The 19,810-nt window shown below is 42.6% G+C and overlaps 1 protein-coding gene across 1 annotated transcript in view; it reads right to left on the bottom strand.

Annotated features, from left to right (window-relative positions):
* Positions 1 to 3,168: 3,168 nt before the first annotated feature.
* pappaa (pregnancy-associated plasma protein A, pappalysin 1a) overlaps positions 3,169 to 19,810 on the bottom strand; it is a 295,025-nt gene continuing 278,383 nt past the window's right edge. Inside the window, exon 22 of the mRNA XM_061876405.1 lies at positions 3,169 to 8,225. Within this exon, the coding sequence (XP_061732389.1) occupies positions 8,121 to 8,225 (105 nt within the window). The 3' untranslated portion in view covers positions 3,169 to 8,120. The remainder of the gene's footprint in view (positions 8,226 to 19,810) is intronic.

The following is a 19,810-nucleotide window of genomic DNA, read 5'->3' as shown; positions in this document are numbered from 1 at the left end:
CGGAGTCCAATAATAATTCCGATTAGTACACATCAGGGTTTTCAAAGTGTGGACCTGCCCACCCCTCCCAACCTCAGTCCTCGAAAAACTGATTTTCTGCTCAGCCCAGCACCTTTATGTTTCTGGCCAGGAAAAAAAACACCTGTTGGTACCTTTTGCTGGCACTGTCAACAAAGGCTCACTTGGAGTCCACTAATCGAGGATTCAGTCCGATTAGTAAAGATCAGGGGTCTTCAAAGGGGTGGGGGCACGGAAAAACTCCTTTCGAGAGCATTTGTTTGTTTTCTGCTCAGGTATCTTTAGGTACACTACTTCAGGGTGGGGGCACATTACCTTTAGGTACAGTACCTCTAGGTGAGGCACAGTACTTTAAGGTACAGTACTTTTAAGTGGGGGCACATTACCTCTAGTTGGGGGCACAGTACCTTTAGGTACAGTACCTCTAGGTGGGGGAACAGTACCTCTTGGTGGAGGAAAATAACCTCTAGGAAGGGGTACAGTACCACAGCACCTCTAGGTGGGGGCACAGTACCTCTTGGTGGGGGAAAGTACCTCTAGGTGGGGGCACAGTACCTCTAGGTGGGGGCACAGTAACCCTAACCCTCTTGGTGGGGGAATAGTACCTCTTGGTACAGTACCTCTGGGTGGGGACACAGAACCTCTAGGTGGGGGCACAGTATCTTTAGGTACAGTACCTCTAGATGGGCGTACAGTACATCTTGGTGGGGGCAGAGTACCTCTTTGTGGGGGAACAATACCTTGAGGTATAGTACCTCTAGGTGGGGACACAGCACTTCTAGGTACAGTACCTCTTGGTGGTGGCACAGTATCTTTAGGTACAGTACCTCTAGTTGGGGGCACAGTACCTCTACGTATAGTACCTCTTGGTGGGGTCACAGAAACCCTAGGTCTGGGCACAGTACCTATAGGTGGGGCCACAGTACCTTTAGGTACAGTACCTCTAGGTGGGGGCACAGTACCTCTAGGTACAGTGCCTCTTGGTGGAGGCACAATGCCTCTTGGTTGGGGCACATTACCTCTAGGTGGGGGCACAGTACCTCTCGGTACAGTGCCTCTTGGTGGGGGCACTTTACATCTAGGTGGGGGCACAGTACCTCTAGGTACAGTGCCTCTTTGTTGGGGCACAGTACCTCTAGGTACAGCGCCTCTTGGTTGGGGCACAGTACTTCTAGGTACAGTGCCTCTTGGTGGGGGCACAGTACACCTAGGTGGGGGCACAGTACCTCTAGGTACAGTGCCTCTGGGTGGGGGCACAGTGCCTCTTGGTTGGGGCACAGTACCTCCACGTACAGCGCCTCTTGTTTGGGGCACAGTACCTCTAGGTACAGCGCCTCTTGGTTGGGGCACAGTACCTCTAGGTACAGTGCCTCTTGGTGGGGGCACAGTGCCTCTTGGTTGGGGCACAGTACCTCTAGGTACAGCGCCTCTTGTTTGGGGCACAGTACCTCTAGGTACAGCGCCTCTTGGTTGGGGCACAGTACCTCTAGGTACAGTGCCTCTTGGTGGGGGCACAGTGCCTCTTGGTTGGGGCACAGTACCTCCAGGTACAGCGCCTCTTGTTTAGGGCACAGTACCTCTAGGTACATCGCCTCTTGGTTGGGGCACAGTACCTCGAGGTACAGTGCCTCTTGGTGGGGGCACAGTACACCTAGGTGGGGGCACAGTACCTCTAGGTACAGTGCCTCTTGGTGGGGGCACAGTACACCTAGGTGGGGGCACAGCACCTCTAGGTACAGTGCCTCTTGGTGGGGGCACAGTGCCTCTTGGTTGGGGCACAGTACCTCCAGGTACAGCGCCTCTTGTTTGGGGCACAGTACCTCTAGGTACAGTCCCTCTTGGTTGGGGCACAGTACCTCTAGGTACAGTGCCTCTTGGTGGGGGCACAGTACATCTAGGTGGGGGCACAGTGCCTCTAGGTACAGTGCCTCTTGGTGGGGGCACAGTACCTCTATGTGGGGGCTCAGTGCCTCTCGGTGGGGCACCCTGTATCACACTCTGTATAGCTGGCACAGGGATGGTGCCCACTCATGTCAGGTAATGCACAAGTCCAGTCGTGGAGTGTAAAAAGTCAAGATCTTAAAAGTGGGGCACCACCCACTTTTGAAGAACATGGCAGGGGCTGCCCCTTGTCCCCCAAAAACTATTGTGTAGGGTTTGTTTCCTGCTCAGTTTACTTCGACCCAAATAGGGGCACCCGAGATGGTGGCCCTCGAAAAGTTTTACTTTTGGAATACATTCTTGGAAAACAAGTACTAATAATGACTCCAATGAGTATAAATTGAGATCAGTGAGCCCCCCCTTCCCCAGAGTATATAAATACTACTGACTGCCCGCAAAGTGCCCCCAAAAAGATTTTCCGAAGCTTTGGGAGTTTTTTTTTTCTCTCTCAACAAATAAGGTCCTATCGCAAAAAATTAGGTTAGCTCAGCAGTTTTGAAAAATTATGTTTTCTTAAATTTTTTTCAAGCTGCAGCACCTCCCCTTAAGTCCAACGCCTCACACTTTGACAACCCCTGGTACCTGGATATATATATATACATATATATATATATATATATATATATATATATATATATATATACATATATATATATATATATATATATATATATACACACACAAATATGTAAATATGTATATATGTGTGTGTATATATATATATATATGTATATATATATATATATATATATATATATATATATATATACATATATACACATATACATACATATAAACATACATACATACGTATGTATATATATAAATATATACACATACATAAATATATATACATACATACGTATATATTTACATATATATATGAAAAGAAAAGAAAAACATACATTCTGGTTTTGAAAGGAAAAAACATTTACACACGTGAAGAATCTTCTACACGTGAGGGCCAATGTTTTTTTTGTTGTTTTTTTTCATGTGTGAGGGATAGCGACAAAGAGAAGAATGAACAATAATAAGTAAAAAATAACTTACATGGACATTAAATATAACTTAAAAAAGTATAACACTCTCAATAAATAGTTCTACTATGTACACCATCGTAATGAGAAGCAAAACAAAAAAGTGTATATATATATATATATATATATATATATATATATATATATATATATATATATATATATGTGTGTGTGTGTGTGTGTGTGTGTTGAAGCAGCAAACATTACAGGCATGAGGTACAGCGAGGGATCCTGTGATGGCGACAGTATCAAGGTGATGTTCCTTCTTTTGTATGTATGGCTTAAAAATGAACCCCTCCCCCCAAAAAAACTGTAAAGAAAAAAAAAAAATACAATTCTGAACATTGGACATACGGTAGAGGCTATAGAAACTATAACTAACAAAGGAAACAAAAACAAGAATGGTCCAAAACAACATGCGTTCTTATAAACCTTTGAAGAGAATGTAGCCTTTTAAACAACATAGAAAAATAAAAACATTGAATTTCGATTCCTTCGTTTAGGTTTTCCTTCGGTCTAGGTGTGCACGTTCTAAAAATAGGGCAAAACAATACAAAACCAAAGAAAAAATGTGCAGCTGAACCAGATGTGATATGTAATGTGGAATTATTAGAGTTACAGTGGAACCCCCAAAGTTGAACTTCCCTTCAAATCGTACGATTTGTCTGGGAAAAAATACGCCACTTAATGTTTGCAGATGGATTTCCTCCCCATAGACATATTTTTCGGACTTTATTTTTTTCCAGTAAAATACGACGAAAGTGAAGATAAGTTCACGTAATTGGAGAAAATAAATCGCGTGCCCAGTGTTTGGGAAGAGTCTCCCTTCCTGGGTAACACACAGTTGTCACTCCATGATATTAACTGTTCATAAACAGTAGTTGACCTTGTTATAAATGGGAGTGAACACCTGATTTTATCAAGCTGTATTGATTTTTTTTTTTTAATCGTTTAAGATTGTAATTTATTACTATTTCAAAGATCTAAGTGTCATCTAAAGTTATTAAAAATATGTATATTTTATTTTATTTTTTTGTAAAATATTTAAAAATATATTTAATTTTTTTTTAAACAAATGTTAAGTTGAAAAAGTGTAATGTTTTCTTTCAAAAGTTCAATCGAGTCATTGTTCCATGAAAAAAAAAAATAATAATAAAATGTTGCTGTTTCCTTCTGTATGCACGTTATATTTAATTGGCAAACATTGGAAGCAAATAACAAATAAAATAAAAGAGAAAAACTAATTTAAACTAATAAAAAAATTGTAAAAAAAAAAAATTAGATGAAGAAAATATTAGTGTATAAAAAATAATAAATTGTTTTAAAATCGATTGTTTATTTTTTTCCCCGATAGGACAATTTAACCAACAGAAATGAAACAAAACAACATTACCGTCATTCGTCGGTGAACTTTTTACTCCACTGACAAGATTTTTCATAGCGACAGTTTAACGTTGATTTAGTCTATTTTGGATTTTTATTGTCACGTCAAAATAGTCACATAAAAAAAAAAAAAATAATAATAATCTGAGCCTTGAAGGTTCCACTGTATATGTTAAAGCCTGTTGTTCATGTCGTAGATGTATAAAGAGTGAAAGTTGAGGATGTGAGGCGACACAGGTGGTTGAAATGAGCGTCACGATCCGCGTCGCCTGGCGTCACCATCCTGACAATAGCAGCATCTTCTCGCGGACAGTTTTTGAAAGATTTTGCAACTAAAAAGTGCAAAAACTGAGGTCATTTATACAAAAAAAAATTATCGAATATGACATTTGGTAGAATAAACAACAACAACAAAAAAAACATGAAAAACAACCCTCAATCAAGAACTTATTTACACTACTTGTACGTTGTTTTTTTTTTTTGGTGGAAAATAATACCTGTTTCATTGCGTATAATGAGTCCCGACACACATGAGGATGGCAAGGAACGCTTATAGCAGCCTTTTTGCGAGTCCGATGAAAAGTTATGACTGTATAACCACGGATGCGGCAGAGCAGCAACATGTTGGGGGCCCAGTAAGCCAAGCAGCAGCAGTGTATGTGTGCGTATTAGTGTGTGACAAAATTCTAAGCTTTTATAGCAGCCAAAAGAGAATGATTGGTGGGGAAGGACACACAAGTTCGGCAATATGTTGATTAGAGACGTGCACCTTTGTGGCGTATTGTTACGAAAAATTATGTACGTTTACGCATGTTTGTATGTTTGATGATGGCGACACTGAAGTTCACACATAAATCGAGGAGAACAAGGGTCTTCTGTATTCATTTCTTAGCAAGCGAATTATTATTTTTTTTTTTTTTATCCACGAAGAGACTGAGGGCAAAGTATGGTAAAATGTACCAAAAACACGTTGTATAGAAATGAGTCAGTTTTAAGGGCAACAATGGACGAGAACGGGGGTCTCCCGTATTTACTTCTCAGCACGACAAGGATGTGATTTTTATGCAAGGAGAGACTGAGGGCGGCAAGATTGGTAACAACAAAAAACATGCTGCATTGTAAGCGTCCTTCGTATGGACGACAATGGATGAGATGGAGAATTTCCCGTATTTATGTCCAAGCGCTAACTCTTTATCCGAGACGAGAACAAGGGCACCGACTTAAAAATCTCAACAGTATTTTCAGTTTTTTGTGTTCAAAATTCCACGTGCAGGTGAAAAAAAGCTAAATTGGAAGCCACTACAAAGCAAATTTGCGAAAAAAGATTACGTGCGTGGTTTGGTTTTGGAATAAAACGTAAAACGAATAATTGGGTGGGAATAGAGACCGGGGGTCTCCCGTATGTACTTCTCAGCACAGTAAATAGGCAATTGTTAAGCAACGAGAGACTGAGGGCCGCAGGATTGGTAACTCTAAAAACATGCTTCATTGAAAGCGTCAGCCGTAAGGACAACAATGAACGAGATCGAGAATTTCCCATATTTATGTCCAAGCACCAACTTTTTATCCGAGATGAGAATAAGGGCACCGACTTAAAAAATCTCAACAGTATTTTCAGTTTTTTGTGTTTAAAATTCCACGTGCAGGTGAAAAAATGAAAATTTGGAAGCCGCTGCAAAGCAAATTTGCAAAAGAAGATCACGTGCGTTCTTTGGTTTTGGAATGAAACATAAAACAGATAATTGGATGGGAATAGAGAACGAGGGTCTCCCGTATGTACTTCCCAGGACGACAAGGAGGTGATTTTTATGCAAGGAGAGACTAAGGGCCGCAAGATTGGTAACAACAAAAAATATGCTGCATTGAAAGCGTCCGTCTTAATGACGACAATGGACTAGATGGAGTATTTCCTGTATTTATGTCCAAGTGGCAACTTTTTATCCGAGATGAAAATAAGGGCACCGACTTAAAAAATCTCAACAGTATTTTCAGTTTTTTGGGTTCAAAATTCCATATGCGCGTGGATAAAAAACTAATTTGGAAGCCGCTGCAAAGCAAATTTGCGGAAGAAAACCACGCTATGTTTGGTTTTGGAATAAAACGTAAAACGAATAATTGGGTGGGAATAGAGAACGGGGGTCTCTACTTCTCAGCAAAGTAAATAGGAAAATTGTTAAGCAACGAGAGACTGAGGGCCACAGGATTGGTAACCCTAAAAACATGCCGCATTGAAAGCGTCCGCCATAAGGACGACAATGAACCAGATCGAGAATTTCCCGTATTTATGTCCAAGCCCCAACTTTTTATCCTAGACGAGAATAAGGGCACCGACTTAAAAATCTCAACAGTATTTTCAGTTTTTTGGGTTCAAAATTCCACTTGCAGGTGAGAAAGAGCTAAACTGGAAGCCGCTGGAAAGCAAATTTGTGCAAGAACACTACGTGCGTTGTTTTTGTTTTGGAATAAAACGTAAAATTAATAATTTTGTGGGAATAGAGAACGAGGGTCTCCGTATGTACTTCTCAGCACGACAAGGAGGTGATTTTTCTGCAAGGAGAGACTGAGGGCCGCAAGATCGGTAACAACAAAAAACATGCTGAATTGAAAGCGTCCGTCTTATGGACGAGATGGAGCATGTCCCGTATTTATGTCCAAGCGCCAACTCTTTATCCGTGATGAGAATAAGGGCACCAATTTAAAAATCTCAACAGTATTTTCAGTTTTTTGGGTTCAAAATTCCATATGCACGTGGATAAAAAACTAATTTGGAAGCCGATTCAAAGCAAATTTGCGGAAGAAAACCACGCTTTGTTTGGTTTTGGAATAAAATTTAAAACGAATAATTGGGTGGGAATAGAGAACGGGGGTCTCCCGTATTCACTTCTCAGCACGGTAAAGAGGTGATTTTTATGCAAGGAGAGACTGAGGGCTGCAAGACCGGTAACAACAAAAAATATTGAAAGCGTCCTCGTAAGGACGACAACGGATGAGATCGAAAATTTCCCGTATTTATGTCCAAGCGCTAACTTTTTATCCAAGACGAGAATAAGGGCACCGACTTAAAAATCTCAACAGTATTTAAATTTTTTTGGGTTCAAATTTCCACGTGTAGGTGAAAAAAAGCTCAACCGGAAGCAAATTTGCGGAAGAAGAGCAGACAACCTTCTCCTGACTACGCACTTAAAACGTAAAAAGAGTATTTGGGTGGAAAAATTGTTTTTAGGGCAATCAAACAGAGAGTTTATTCCACGTTGGCCTTCGTGTGGAATCTGCGGCGAGTAAATGAGAAATACGAGCGTTTCGTTCCCCACCAAGCGGCCTTCTGGTGTGCCGTTAAAGAAAACACTTTCTTGTTGTCGTTGACCGAAATGAAACGGAACTGCTTTTGCCAAACCTCATGCCTTCAAAACATGTGTCTTCATTTCCTTTTATATTTAGAATTATTGTGAACTCGACGCATTTGTTTGGGGATCGGTTTTGTCGACGAAGGGTGACTTCAGGTGTGGAAATGAAAGTTCTTCCGTGGAGTCCGGTGGTCTTTTCCAGATCGTCCCGGCTGGTTTCGGGGAGTGTATGCGAGGATGGAGAGGTATACCTGTTTAAAGCAGCATGTGCAGGAACATTGAGGATGAAGATGGAGGGTGGGGGGGAGGGGGGGTCTGTCACTCTGGCTGTGTGGTGTTGGAGCAAAGATGTCTCGGGACGTGGAAAACTGTCCCATCCTTCTCTCTGTGGGTTTGATCACCCCAGGGAATACACATTCTCTTCTCTTTTGTTCTCCATGGCGTTCGGATCCCGGCAGGAGCACTCGCCCCGTATGTCGCAGGACATGGGGAAGGGAATCACCTGTGTGGAGGGGAAAGGACAGTTAAATTCCTCTCATTCGTCATGGTTCACACTTTATTATCCAAGAGGAGATTAAGGGCAGTGAGAGAAAGAGTACAGCTTTTAAGTACGACTCCGGAAAACATAGAAACATATGCCGTGTTGGTTGCTTCAGTTGTCACAAATGGAGAATAACGAGGGTTTTCTTTAAATTACAGTACAGACACCCTTTTTTATGCATGACGAGATTGAGGGCAGCAAGAACATTAATGCCATGCTATAACACACACAAAAAGAAATGCGCACATGAATTGTATAGACCAGGGGTGCCCATTACGTCGATCGCGAGCTACCAGTCGACCGCGGGGGGTGTGTCAGTCGATCTCCAGCCAGGCTTTTTAAAAAAATAGACCTAAAAATTGGTGATCATCAATCTTCACCAAGACGTCACTTAAATGACATTCACGGTACCGGAGGGTCTTGTGAGATGACGCTGGCTGCTGCAAGATCATTATTATGAAAATATGACCGAGAGGAAGGCGAGAAACACTTTTTATTTCAACAGACTCTCGCGCCGTACCTTCCGTCAAAACTCTAAAGGCCGACTGTACATTTCCTATCTTCACAATAAAAGCCCTGCTTCATGCTGCCTGCGCTAACTAAATACAGAGTCTCGGAAAACTGGCGTGCACAAGCGATCCCTCAGAAAGCTGGCGTGCACAAGTGATGTGCACGCCAGCTTTCCGAGACTCTTATTTTGTTAGCGCATGCAGCATGAAGCAGGGCTTTTATTGTGAAGATAGGAGATGTGCAGTCGGCCTTTAGAGTTTTGACGGAAGGGACGGCGCGAAAGTCTGTTGAAATAAAAAGTGTTTCTCGCCTTCCTCTCTGTCATTTTTTCATAATAATGAACTGGCAGCAGCCAGCGTCATCTCACAAGACCCTCGGGTGCCGTGAATGTCAACCAAGCAAGCTACGGAATTTGCCGCCAATGTTTTTCTTGTAAAGTGTATGGAAGTTGGATGAATTAGATGCCAAAAACCAACCACTTTCATGTGGTATTGTACAGAAAGGACAACTTTTTTTCTCCTCCATTTGAAAATGTGGGCGTTATCATCATTACTGTCTGATTCCAATCAATGCAAGTCATCAGAATCAGGTAATACACCAACTTATATTCTTGTCTTCGTGAAAGAAAGACATCTATATGTGTTACACGTGCTTGTATTATCATTAAACACATTTAACTTGTTTACAAAAATGTCTCTTTCATAAATAAATAAATATAAATGATATATATAAATGAGGTAGATCCCCTCGAGTTGGTAAATTGAAAAGTAGCTCGCCTGCAGAAAAAGTGTGGGCACCCCTGGTATAGACAATAATGTAAGAGCACAAGTGTCTGTTGTATTGAGTTCTCTGCACGAGATCATGGGACAAAGTTTATCCGGGAGGAGACTGAGGGCAGCTTGAATATTAATGCAACGCAACCACCAACCCCACCCCTTCAAAAAACTAAACAAAAAAAAAAACAGCACGACAGATAACACATCATTTGTAGGGATAATAATGGAATAGCACAGGTACCAGTCGTGTGTAGTTATCTGCACCATATATATATATATATATATATATATATATATATATATATATATATATATATATATACATAATGTTATATATATATAAATGATACGTTCATTGTGGCGTGTATTTTTTTTGTGTGCGTGTGTTACTGCAATAATGTTCTTGATGCCCTCAGTGTCCACTTGGATACAAGTTATCATATTATGTCTCACAGGAAAGCAATTAAAAAAGACACTCGTGCTCTTACATTACATTACAAATTTATTTTCATATTTGCAATTTGGCCTTTGTACTTATTCACAGGGGGAAATAACTGCATTAATGCAGAAATAATATTGTCTCAATGACACATTGAAGAGACAATTGTTCATCCAAAAGGAGACTGAGGGCTATAAGATCATTAGTGCCTCAATGGAAAAACACCATTTTACAAACGTGTTAGACAACATTGTATGAGAATGAGGGTCTCCTGGAATCACTTCTGCACAGTAAAAAGATTATGCAAGAGGAGACTGAGGGCAGCAAGAAACTTAACCATTACAGCACAGTTGAGGCTGTGGCATATAACACCAGGGTGTTTTATGCCGCCTTAACAACAAAGAGCCACAGCAGCCAATGCACCCATGACTCTTGGCTATATTATATACCCGGCTAGCACCAAACCCCGCCCCCCGCCCCCTCTCCCCATGCGTCGTTTGAGGTGGGCGGGGTTGGGGCCCGTGTATAATATAGCCAAGAGTGATGGATGCACTGGGATTCTGGGTAATTCTTATGTTGCGTTTATAAAGTGTTACAGAGCTAATGTTCTCCAGAAATGTGTTTGGTGTGGGTTCACAGAGTGTGGCGCATATTAGTAAGAGTGTTAAAGTTGTTTTATATCACAACCATCAGTGTGATCTGTATGGCTGTAGAGCAGCGATATGCATGCGTCTGGCCGGCACGCAGATAGCATGGTGCAAAGGTGGGCGCAATGACATGTTGTAGAGCAGTGGTCCCCAACCAACGGGCCGCGGCCACAGAAGAATTATTATTATTATTTTTTTTTAATCACACTCATTTTTCTATTGCATGCCATTGGAAAGCGCAGGGGTGAGAAGAGGTTTTAAAATGATTATCGCCTGCTTACTTTTACCGCATGCCTTGAATAAGCGCAGGAGTGAGAAGAGGTTTTAAATTAATTAGCTCCCCGGCGGCTATTCAAGGAAATAGGGTACTCTTAGAAGTACAATTCATCCCAAAAGTTACTCAAGTAAATGTAGCACGTTACTACCCACCTCTGCCTATGGTCCGATAAATACGGTAATCATAATGGAGTAAATAACGGTGGAGCGAGAACTAAAACGTGTGCGGACAGAATGCCGGGAGTTCACGTGGCACATGTTTGCAATGACAATAAACAAACCTTGAACTCTGACCCCCGGAGCCCGGAGGAAACCCCGCATGCAGTCGCTGGCGAGGGGGGGGGGAATAGGCATGTTGTCGACGGCAGGGGTGTGTAAAATAACATGAACGAGCGTTGACGCACGCTTCCCGTTTGAAAGGCCGTATAAAAGAAGTTGTTTGTGCGACGGGCCAGGTGGAGCGAGCGTGCGCTGCCATGTGAACCCCTCCTCAGAAAAAAAAAAAAAAAAAAAGGCCTGCATGGGATGATTTTACAAGACCCGGGGCCCGGACTCGCATCAGAAACAGCTGCCAGAGGCTGCATTCTGAGGCGCTCCCGCATCAGTTTAGTTAGCGCCCGACACACTTTGGCTCCTCCCCCATCTCACTTTCCATCAGTCCGAGGCCAAATCTGTTTATCTCTCCATCTAGAGAATGACGGTGGGTGGCGAATTTGAACGGGGTTCCTCATGACCTTGACCGTAGGAGGTGGGGGGCGGGGGCAGCTGCCACATCTGGCCCAGACTTCAGGGTCTCTCCTCAGGGTGGCCTAGCCTTGTGGGCCCGGGGGCCCTCATGTCGCCCCCATATCCCATTGCAAGAGGGGGGCCGCCGGGCGGGGGAGGAGCTAGGGGGTGGGGGGGGGTCGTAGGACACCCACTAACTGCGACATGAAAGACCTTCTGAAGGTTGTTGACCTTGTCAGAGCCTCATCCTTCCATCACAGGCACAGGTCAGAATAACACAGTGTTTCTCTCATTGCTGTTCACTTTGTGCGTGTCAGTCATGGCTGGGAGTGAGGAGGGTTTGTAAAGTCTAGTGTTAGACTGCGAACTGGCCTGGACTAACATGCCGACACGCGTATGAATGCTGCTTTCAAGGGTGGCATTTTGCAAAAACTGAATAAGGGTGATATATGCTTATTTTCTGTCTGATAAGATAATTCTTCTTACCAAGCAGATTTCATGTAAGAGTTTATTACTTCTTTTAAGGGGTTTTGGTCCTAAATGATCTCAGTAAAATATTACAGCTTGTTGCTGAGATTTTATGACCTATATCAGGGGTGTCTAACTCAAATACAGAGTGGGCCAAAATTTAAAACCGAACAAAGCCGCGGGCCGAGGTGGAAAAAATTAACCTTTTAATAGGGACCCAAACAAGTTTTTCATTGAATTTTGAACAAGCAAGACTTATATAACTTTATAGTGACATGCAAAATTGAGTTTCAAATAATAATAACAATAAATGGGTTGTACTTGTATAGCGCTTTTCTACCTTCAAGGTACTCAAAGCGCTTTGACATTACTTCCACATTTACCCATTCACACACACATTCACACACTGATGGAGGGAGCTGCCATGCAAGGCGCCAACCAGCACCCATCAGGAGCAAGGGTGAAGTGTCTTGCTCAGGACACCACGGACGTGACGAGGTTGGTACTAGGTGGGATTTGAACCAGGGACCCTCGGGTTGCGCACGGCCACTCTCCCACTGCGCCACGCCGCAATAATAATTAAAAAATATCAATGGCATATCAAATCAAATTTAAATAAAAATCGAATGCCTCTTGTATTTGCAGCCTTCTGAGGTAAATATCAACATTAACTTTTTCCAGAGGCTAGTACATTTGAAAATAAAATAACAATGAATAAATCAACCATTCAGGCCTTTTTACTGCTCAGTTAATGTGGGCGGGGTTAGGGGGGTTTGTTGATAGCGGGGAGGGGGGGTGTATATTGTAGTGGTCCTGCAAGGGGTTCTGGGTATTTGTTCGTTTGTGCTTTTGTTGTGTTTATGTTGTGTTACGGTGCGGATGTTCTCCCAAAATGTGTTGGTCATTCTTGTCTGGTGTGGGTTCACAGTGTGGCGCATATTTGTAACAGTGTTAAAGTTGTTTATATGGCCACCCTCAGTGTGACCTGTATGCTGTTGATCAAATGTGCCTTGCATTTACTTATGTGTGTAGAAGCCACATATATTGCGTGACTGGGCCAGCAAGCTGTTTGTGAGGAGAAAAAACAGACTTGACGACAGGTTGTAGGGGACGCTAAAGCCAGTGCCTTTAAGGCACACTCCCAATATTGTTATCCGGGTGGAATTCGGGAGAATGGTTGCACCGGGAGATTTTCGGGAGGGCCACTGAAACTCGAAAGTCTCCTGGAAAATCGTTGAATGCGGTGTTACAGTGGCACCGCTGTATAGCACCGGCGGGCCAGCTCCAATGTCAATTTTATATTGCCTCAAGGGCCAGATGAAATTACACGGCGGGCCAAATTTGGCCCGCGGGCCAGAGTTTGACATCTATGTTTTAAGGGGTTTCGGTTCTAAATGATCTCAGTAAGATATTACAGCTTGTTGCTGAGATTTTAAGACCTATATCAGGGGTGTCAAACTCAAATACAGAGTGGGCCAAAATTTAAAACCGAACAAAGCCGCGGGCCGAGGTTGAATGGAAATACTACCTGGGTGTGGTAGAAAGAGGATGATGAGTGCACCTGCTGTCCGGTATTTGAAGCGTACAGTGGTGAAAAACCGCCGGGTAACAGCTGAGGAACTACAACAGGACATTGCAGAGGGGGTAACGCAGGTTCCGTCCCAGACAATAAGGCGCGCACTACGAGATGAAGGCCTCCATGCCAGAACTCCCAGGCGCACCCCACTTCCGACTACCAGGCACAAGAAAATAGACTCCAGTATGCCTAAAATCCTCTGGACAAACCCCAAAGGTTTTGGGAAACTGTTCTATGGAGTGATGAGACAAAAGTGGAACTCTTTGGGCCTATGAATCAACATTATGTCTGGAGGAGAAAAAATTAAGCTTACAAAGAGAAGAACACCTTTCCTACTGTTAAGCATGGTGGGGGGGGTCAATCATGCTCTGGGGCTGTTTGTCTGCCTCAGGTACCGGGAATCTCCAGCACGTTCATGGCATTATGAATTCTATTTCCTACCAGGATATATTAGCTGCAAATGTCATGAAGTCAGTGACGAAGCTGAGGCTTGGGAGATGTTGGACCTTCCAACAGGACAACGATCCCAAGCATAACTCCAAATCAACATCAGAGTGGTTGCAGAAGAAGGGCTGGAAGACTCTGGAGTGGGCTTCACAGTCGCCAGACCTAAATCCTATAGAAAACCTGTGGTGGGACTTGAAGAAGGCAGTTGCAGCACGCAAGCCCAAGAATATGAATGAACTGGAGGCCTTTGCCCAAGAGGAATGGGCTAAAATACCTGTAGATGGTTCCAAGAAGCTTGTGTCTGGTTATGTATCACCTTTGAAGGATGTCATTACTGCCAAAGGGTGTTCTACTAAGTACTAAAGATGCATGTAACTAGGGGGTTGAATCATTTTGTCAATGAGATATTGAGAAAAATGTCCTTTTTTGGTATTTTGTAAAATACAGTGTTACAATTTAAGTTGCATTTGTCTATATGACACATTTTTATTTGATATGACTATAAACCTGGCTGGGTGAGCAGGTGTCGGACACCTCATTCACCTTGGACGTATCCTCGCTCATCCATGCGGACTGGACACTGCCCAAGAGTGGAGTCGGCTGTCTTGGTTGCTTTGTTGGGTCTGCTCCTGTCTCTGGCCATGCTCCCTCCACCCCAGCGGACGATGGCGTGGAACACCGCAGAGGCCACCACAGTGGATATGTTTTTTTTCACTTTTTATTCATAGCTGTATGTAAAAGTGTCTGGTTCTATCTGCTGATTTAATGTCTTTAATCTCCCCTGTGTTATTTGATGTTTCCCTCTTACACACATGTAAGAGGGATGTGTACTATGGCTATGAGTTGTTTTTTTTCCCTTGGCCAGGGCCCAGGCTAAGACCGATTTTTAAATTTTATTTTAATCTTCTATTTTTTTCTCCCTTGTTTACCTGTATCTCATCTTTTTTTAAAAGGGCGCTGGGAGCCGGCAGACCCGTCAGCGATCCTGTTCTGTCTCCCTGTAATGTTTGTCTGATCTTGAATGGGATTGTGCTGAAAATTTTAATTTTCCTGAAGGAACTCTCCTGACGGAATAAATAAAGTACTATCTATCTAATCTAATCTAACAAAATATGGAATAAATGTCCAACTTGCTAAAACACCAAAATTGTGTGGGGGTTGAATAATTTTGATCACAACTGTATATCTCCCAGCTGGCCTGGGAACGCCTCGGGATCCCCCACGAGGAGCTGGACGAAGTGGGTGGGGAGAGGAAAGTCTGGGCTTCCCTGCTTAGGCTATTGCCCCCGCGACCCGACCTCGGATAAGCGGAAGAAGATGGATGGATGGATGGAAAATCGAAACGAAACTGATAGAAATGAAGAGAGAAATTTTGAATTTGTTTTAAAAAATGGAAAAAAAAAACAACCAAATACCTCATAACTGTGTTTGGCTACATAAGTACCAGCACTTAACATCAGCAAACTGCCAGAATGCAAACGAACAGAGGCGAGTGTGTCTTCTATCTTTGCTCAGCTGCGGAGAAAAGCCCTAAGTCCCATCCTACTTTTTTTTTTTTTTTTTAAAAGCCCTCAGAGCCACCAAAGTTGGCATTTAAGTTAACTACCGTGAGATGCTGTTTATTCAATTGTTGGCAATTACCGGCGGGATTTGCAGTAGCTTGACAAAAACACGTAAAGTGAGAAGGTAGGAAAGCTGCCCTGGATATCATTACAACCGATACCGACAACCGTGTGGTTGCTGACTTGAAAGTCAGCGCCATTGACCTCTTAACACGTAAGCATATTCAATAAGTGAAGACAGACGCCCAAAGTAGAGAAAACGTGCTTTGCCCCCGCACCACCCTACCCCTGCACCTAAAACACATCAAAACACGCTCTGGATCTGTAACATCAGCTGTACCAAATGCTTAAAATGCTTTGGTGGTCAGCGCTGGCAGTGGCCGACCATCAGCTCGGACACAAACATCAGTCATGACAAGTTACAAATCGCGTATTGAGCGTGATTCCGTGCCAGGCTTTGAGAGGCTGTAAACAGCACGGGGAGAAACTGGGAGGCGACTGCAGAGCCCACGACCACCGAAGCAGACAGAAAAACATATAGTCTCATTTAGTTAAAGTTGTTTTAGAGGGGCCAAGCCATATAACTATATAATTGCTGCCCTCTGCATACTGCTCCAAGCATCCAAGAGAGGAATTCCTTCCAAAATTGGGATGTAGGAGAAGGAGGGTGGGGGTGGAGGGGCTACGAGCGCAAGACGTATTTTCTCCAAATACGCTCGCCTACTCCCCTAAATGCCAAGTCTAACTGACAGCTTGCAACTATTAAGGCTGGATCCAGAAGTGACCTTACATGCATGGAGACCTTGCACCCTCAAAACTCCTGGGGGTGGAATAATACACAACAAGTAATCCAGAACTTTGGGGGTGAGGGCCTGGGGGGGGGGGGCAATTGGGGAGTCAGCAATTGTAATCCAATACACGTTTTGTCAAATCCAAAAATATTTCCTCATGAACTGTTAGCTGTCCATACTGAGTGTGCACACACACACACACACACACACACACACACAAACTCACACACACAAAAAATGAAACAAAGTGGCTTGGACCGGGAGCCACAAAATAGTTTTCCGAGCCAATCGCTTTCAGGGGGGCGTTTGTTTGCATATTACTGCAAACATTATTGCAGCACTCAATTTCTTGCTGCCCTCAGTCTCTTCTCGGATAACAAAATACATCTCCTTACAGTGTCCAGAACTTAGGAAATTTAGGAGGGATTCAAATGAGGGATTCTTAACAGCATATTACAGCATTAATCATTTCCGTGCTGCCCTCAGTCTCTTCCTGGATAAAAAAAAACAAAAAACATCTCTTTACCGTGTCCAGAGCTTAGTATTTCAGACAACACTTGTCATCATAACAACTGATGCATTATTTACAACAAATTACTGCAAAAAAAAAGTTTCCTCTCTTATAAAAATAGTCTCCTTATCGTATATAGAACTTAGTAACTTCAGAAGCATGGATTCATTGGGTTATGCAGCACTCATGTGATGTATTTCCTCAGTCTCTTTTTGGATAAGTACTGTCATTCAGCAGAATGTAAAAGCTAGAAAAATGCCCACCCTCAAAACTCCTGGGGGTGGAATAATACACAACAAGTAATCCAGAACTTGGGGAGGGGGGTATTTGGGGAGTCAGCATTTGTAATCCAATACATGTTTTGTCAAATCCAAGAATGTTTCCTCATGATCTGTTAGCTGTCCATACTGAGTGTGCACACACACACACACACACACACACAAAATCAAACAAAGTGGCTTGGACCGGGAGCCACAAAATAGTTTCCCGAGCCAATCGCTTGCAGGGGGGCGTTTGTTTGCCTATTATTGCAGCACTCATTTTCTTGCTGCCCTCAGTCTCTTTTCGGATAACAAAACACATCTCCTTACAGTGTCCAGAACTTAGGACATTTAGGAGGGATTCAAATGAGGGATTCTTAACAGCGTATTACAGCATCAATCATTATCGTGCTGCCCTCAGTCTCTTCCTGGATAAAAAAAACAAACAAACATCTCTTTACCGTGTCCAGAGCTTAGTATTTCCGACAACACTTGTCATCATAACAACTGATGCATTATTTACAACAAATTACTGCAAAAAATAATTTTCCTCTCATATAAAAATAGTCTCCTTATCGTATATAGAATTTAGTAACTTCAGAAGCATGGATTCATTGGGTTATGCAGCACTCATGTGATGTATGCCCTCAGTCTCTTTTTGGATAAGTACTGTCATTCAGCAGAATGTAAAAGCTAGAAAAATGCCCACCCTCAAAACTCCTGGGGGAGGAATAATACACAAAAAGTAATCCAGAACTTGGGGAGGGGGCATTTGGGGAGTCAGCAATTGTAATCCAATACATGTTTTGTCAAATCCAAGAATATTTCCTCATGATCTGTTAGCTGTCCATACTGAGTGTGCACACACACACACACACTCACACACTCACACACACAAAAAATCAAACAAAGTGGCTTGGACCGGGAGCTACAAAATAGTTTCCCGAGCCAATCGCTTGCAGGGGGGCGTTTGTTTGCCTGTTATTGCAGCACTCATTTTCTTGCTGCCCTCAGTCTCTTCTCGGATAACAAAACACATCTCCTTACAGTGTCCAGAACTTAGGAAATTTAGGAGGGATTCAAATGAGGGATTCTTAACAACGTATTACAGCATTACTCATTTCCGTGCTGCCCTCAGTCTCTTCCTGGATAAAAATAAAAAAAAAACATCTCTTTATCGTGTCCAGAGCTTAGTATTTCAGACAACACTTGTCATCATTACAACGGATGCATTATTTACAACAAATTACTGCAAAAAATAATTTTCCTCTCATATAAAAATAGTCTCCTTATCGTATATAGAACTTAGTAACTTCAGAAGCATGGATTCATTGGGTTATGCAGCACTCATGTGATGTATTTCCTCAGTCTCTTTTTGGATAAGTACTGTCATTCAGCAGAATGTAAAAGCTAGAAAAATGCCCACCCTCAAAACTCCTGGGGGTGGAATAATACACAACAAGTAATCCAGAACTTGGGGAGGGGGGTATTTGGGGAGTCAGCATTTGTAATCCAATACATGTTTTGTCAAATCCAATAATATTTCCTCATGATCTGTTAGCTGTCCATACTGAGTGCACACACACACACACACACACACACAAAATCAAACAAAGTGGCTTGGACCGGGAGCCACAAAATAGTTTCCAGAGCCAATCGCTTGCAGGGGGGCGTTTGTTTGCCTATTATTGCAGCACTCATTTTCTTGCTGCCCTCAGTCTCTTTTCGGATAACAAAACACATCTCCTTACAGTGTCCAGAACTTAGGACATTTAGGAGGGATTCAAATGAGGGATTCTTAACAGCGTATTACAGCATCAATCATTATCGTGCTGCCCTCAGTCTCTTCCTGGATAAAAAAAACAAACAAACATCTCTTTACCGTGTCCAGAGCTTAGTATTTCCGACAACACTTGTCATCATAACAACTGATGCATTATTTACAACAAATTACTGCAAAAAATAATTTTCCTCTCATATAAAAATAGTCTCCTTATCGTATATAGAATTTAGTAACTTCAGAAGCATGGATTCATTGGGTTATGCAGCACTCATGTGGTGTATGCCCTCAGTCTCTTTTTGGATAAGTACTGTCATTCAGCAGAATGTAAAAGCTAGAAAAATGCCCACCCTCAAAACTCCTGGGGGTGGAATAATACACAAAAAGTAATCCAGAACTTGGGGAGGGGGCATTTGGGGAGTCAGCAATTGTAATCCAATACATGTTTTGTCAAATCCAATAATATTTCCTCATGATCTGTTAGCTGTCCATACTGAGTGTGCACACACACACACACACAAAAAATCAAACAAAGTGGCTTGGACCTGGAGCTACAAAATAGTTTCCCGAGCCAATCGCTTGCAGGGGGGCGTTTGTTTGCCTGTTATTGCAGCACTCATTTTCTTGCTGCCCTCAGTCTCTTCTCGGATAACAAAACACATCTCCTTACAGTGTCCAGAACTTAGGAAATTTAGGAGGGATTCAAATGAGGGATTCTTAACAGCGTATTACAGCATTACTCATTTCCGTGCTGCCCTCAGTCTCTTCCTGGATAAA

The sequence above is a fragment of the Nerophis ophidion genome, linkage group LG17, assembly GCF_033978795.1.
Source record: "Nerophis ophidion isolate RoL-2023_Sa linkage group LG17, RoL_Noph_v1.0, whole genome shotgun sequence".
Taxonomy (NCBI): Eukaryota; Metazoa; Chordata; class Actinopteri; order Syngnathiformes; family Syngnathidae; genus Nerophis; species Nerophis ophidion.
The sequence above is the reverse complement of the archived record's forward strand: the minus strand, read 5'-3'. Positions and strand labels throughout refer to the sequence as shown.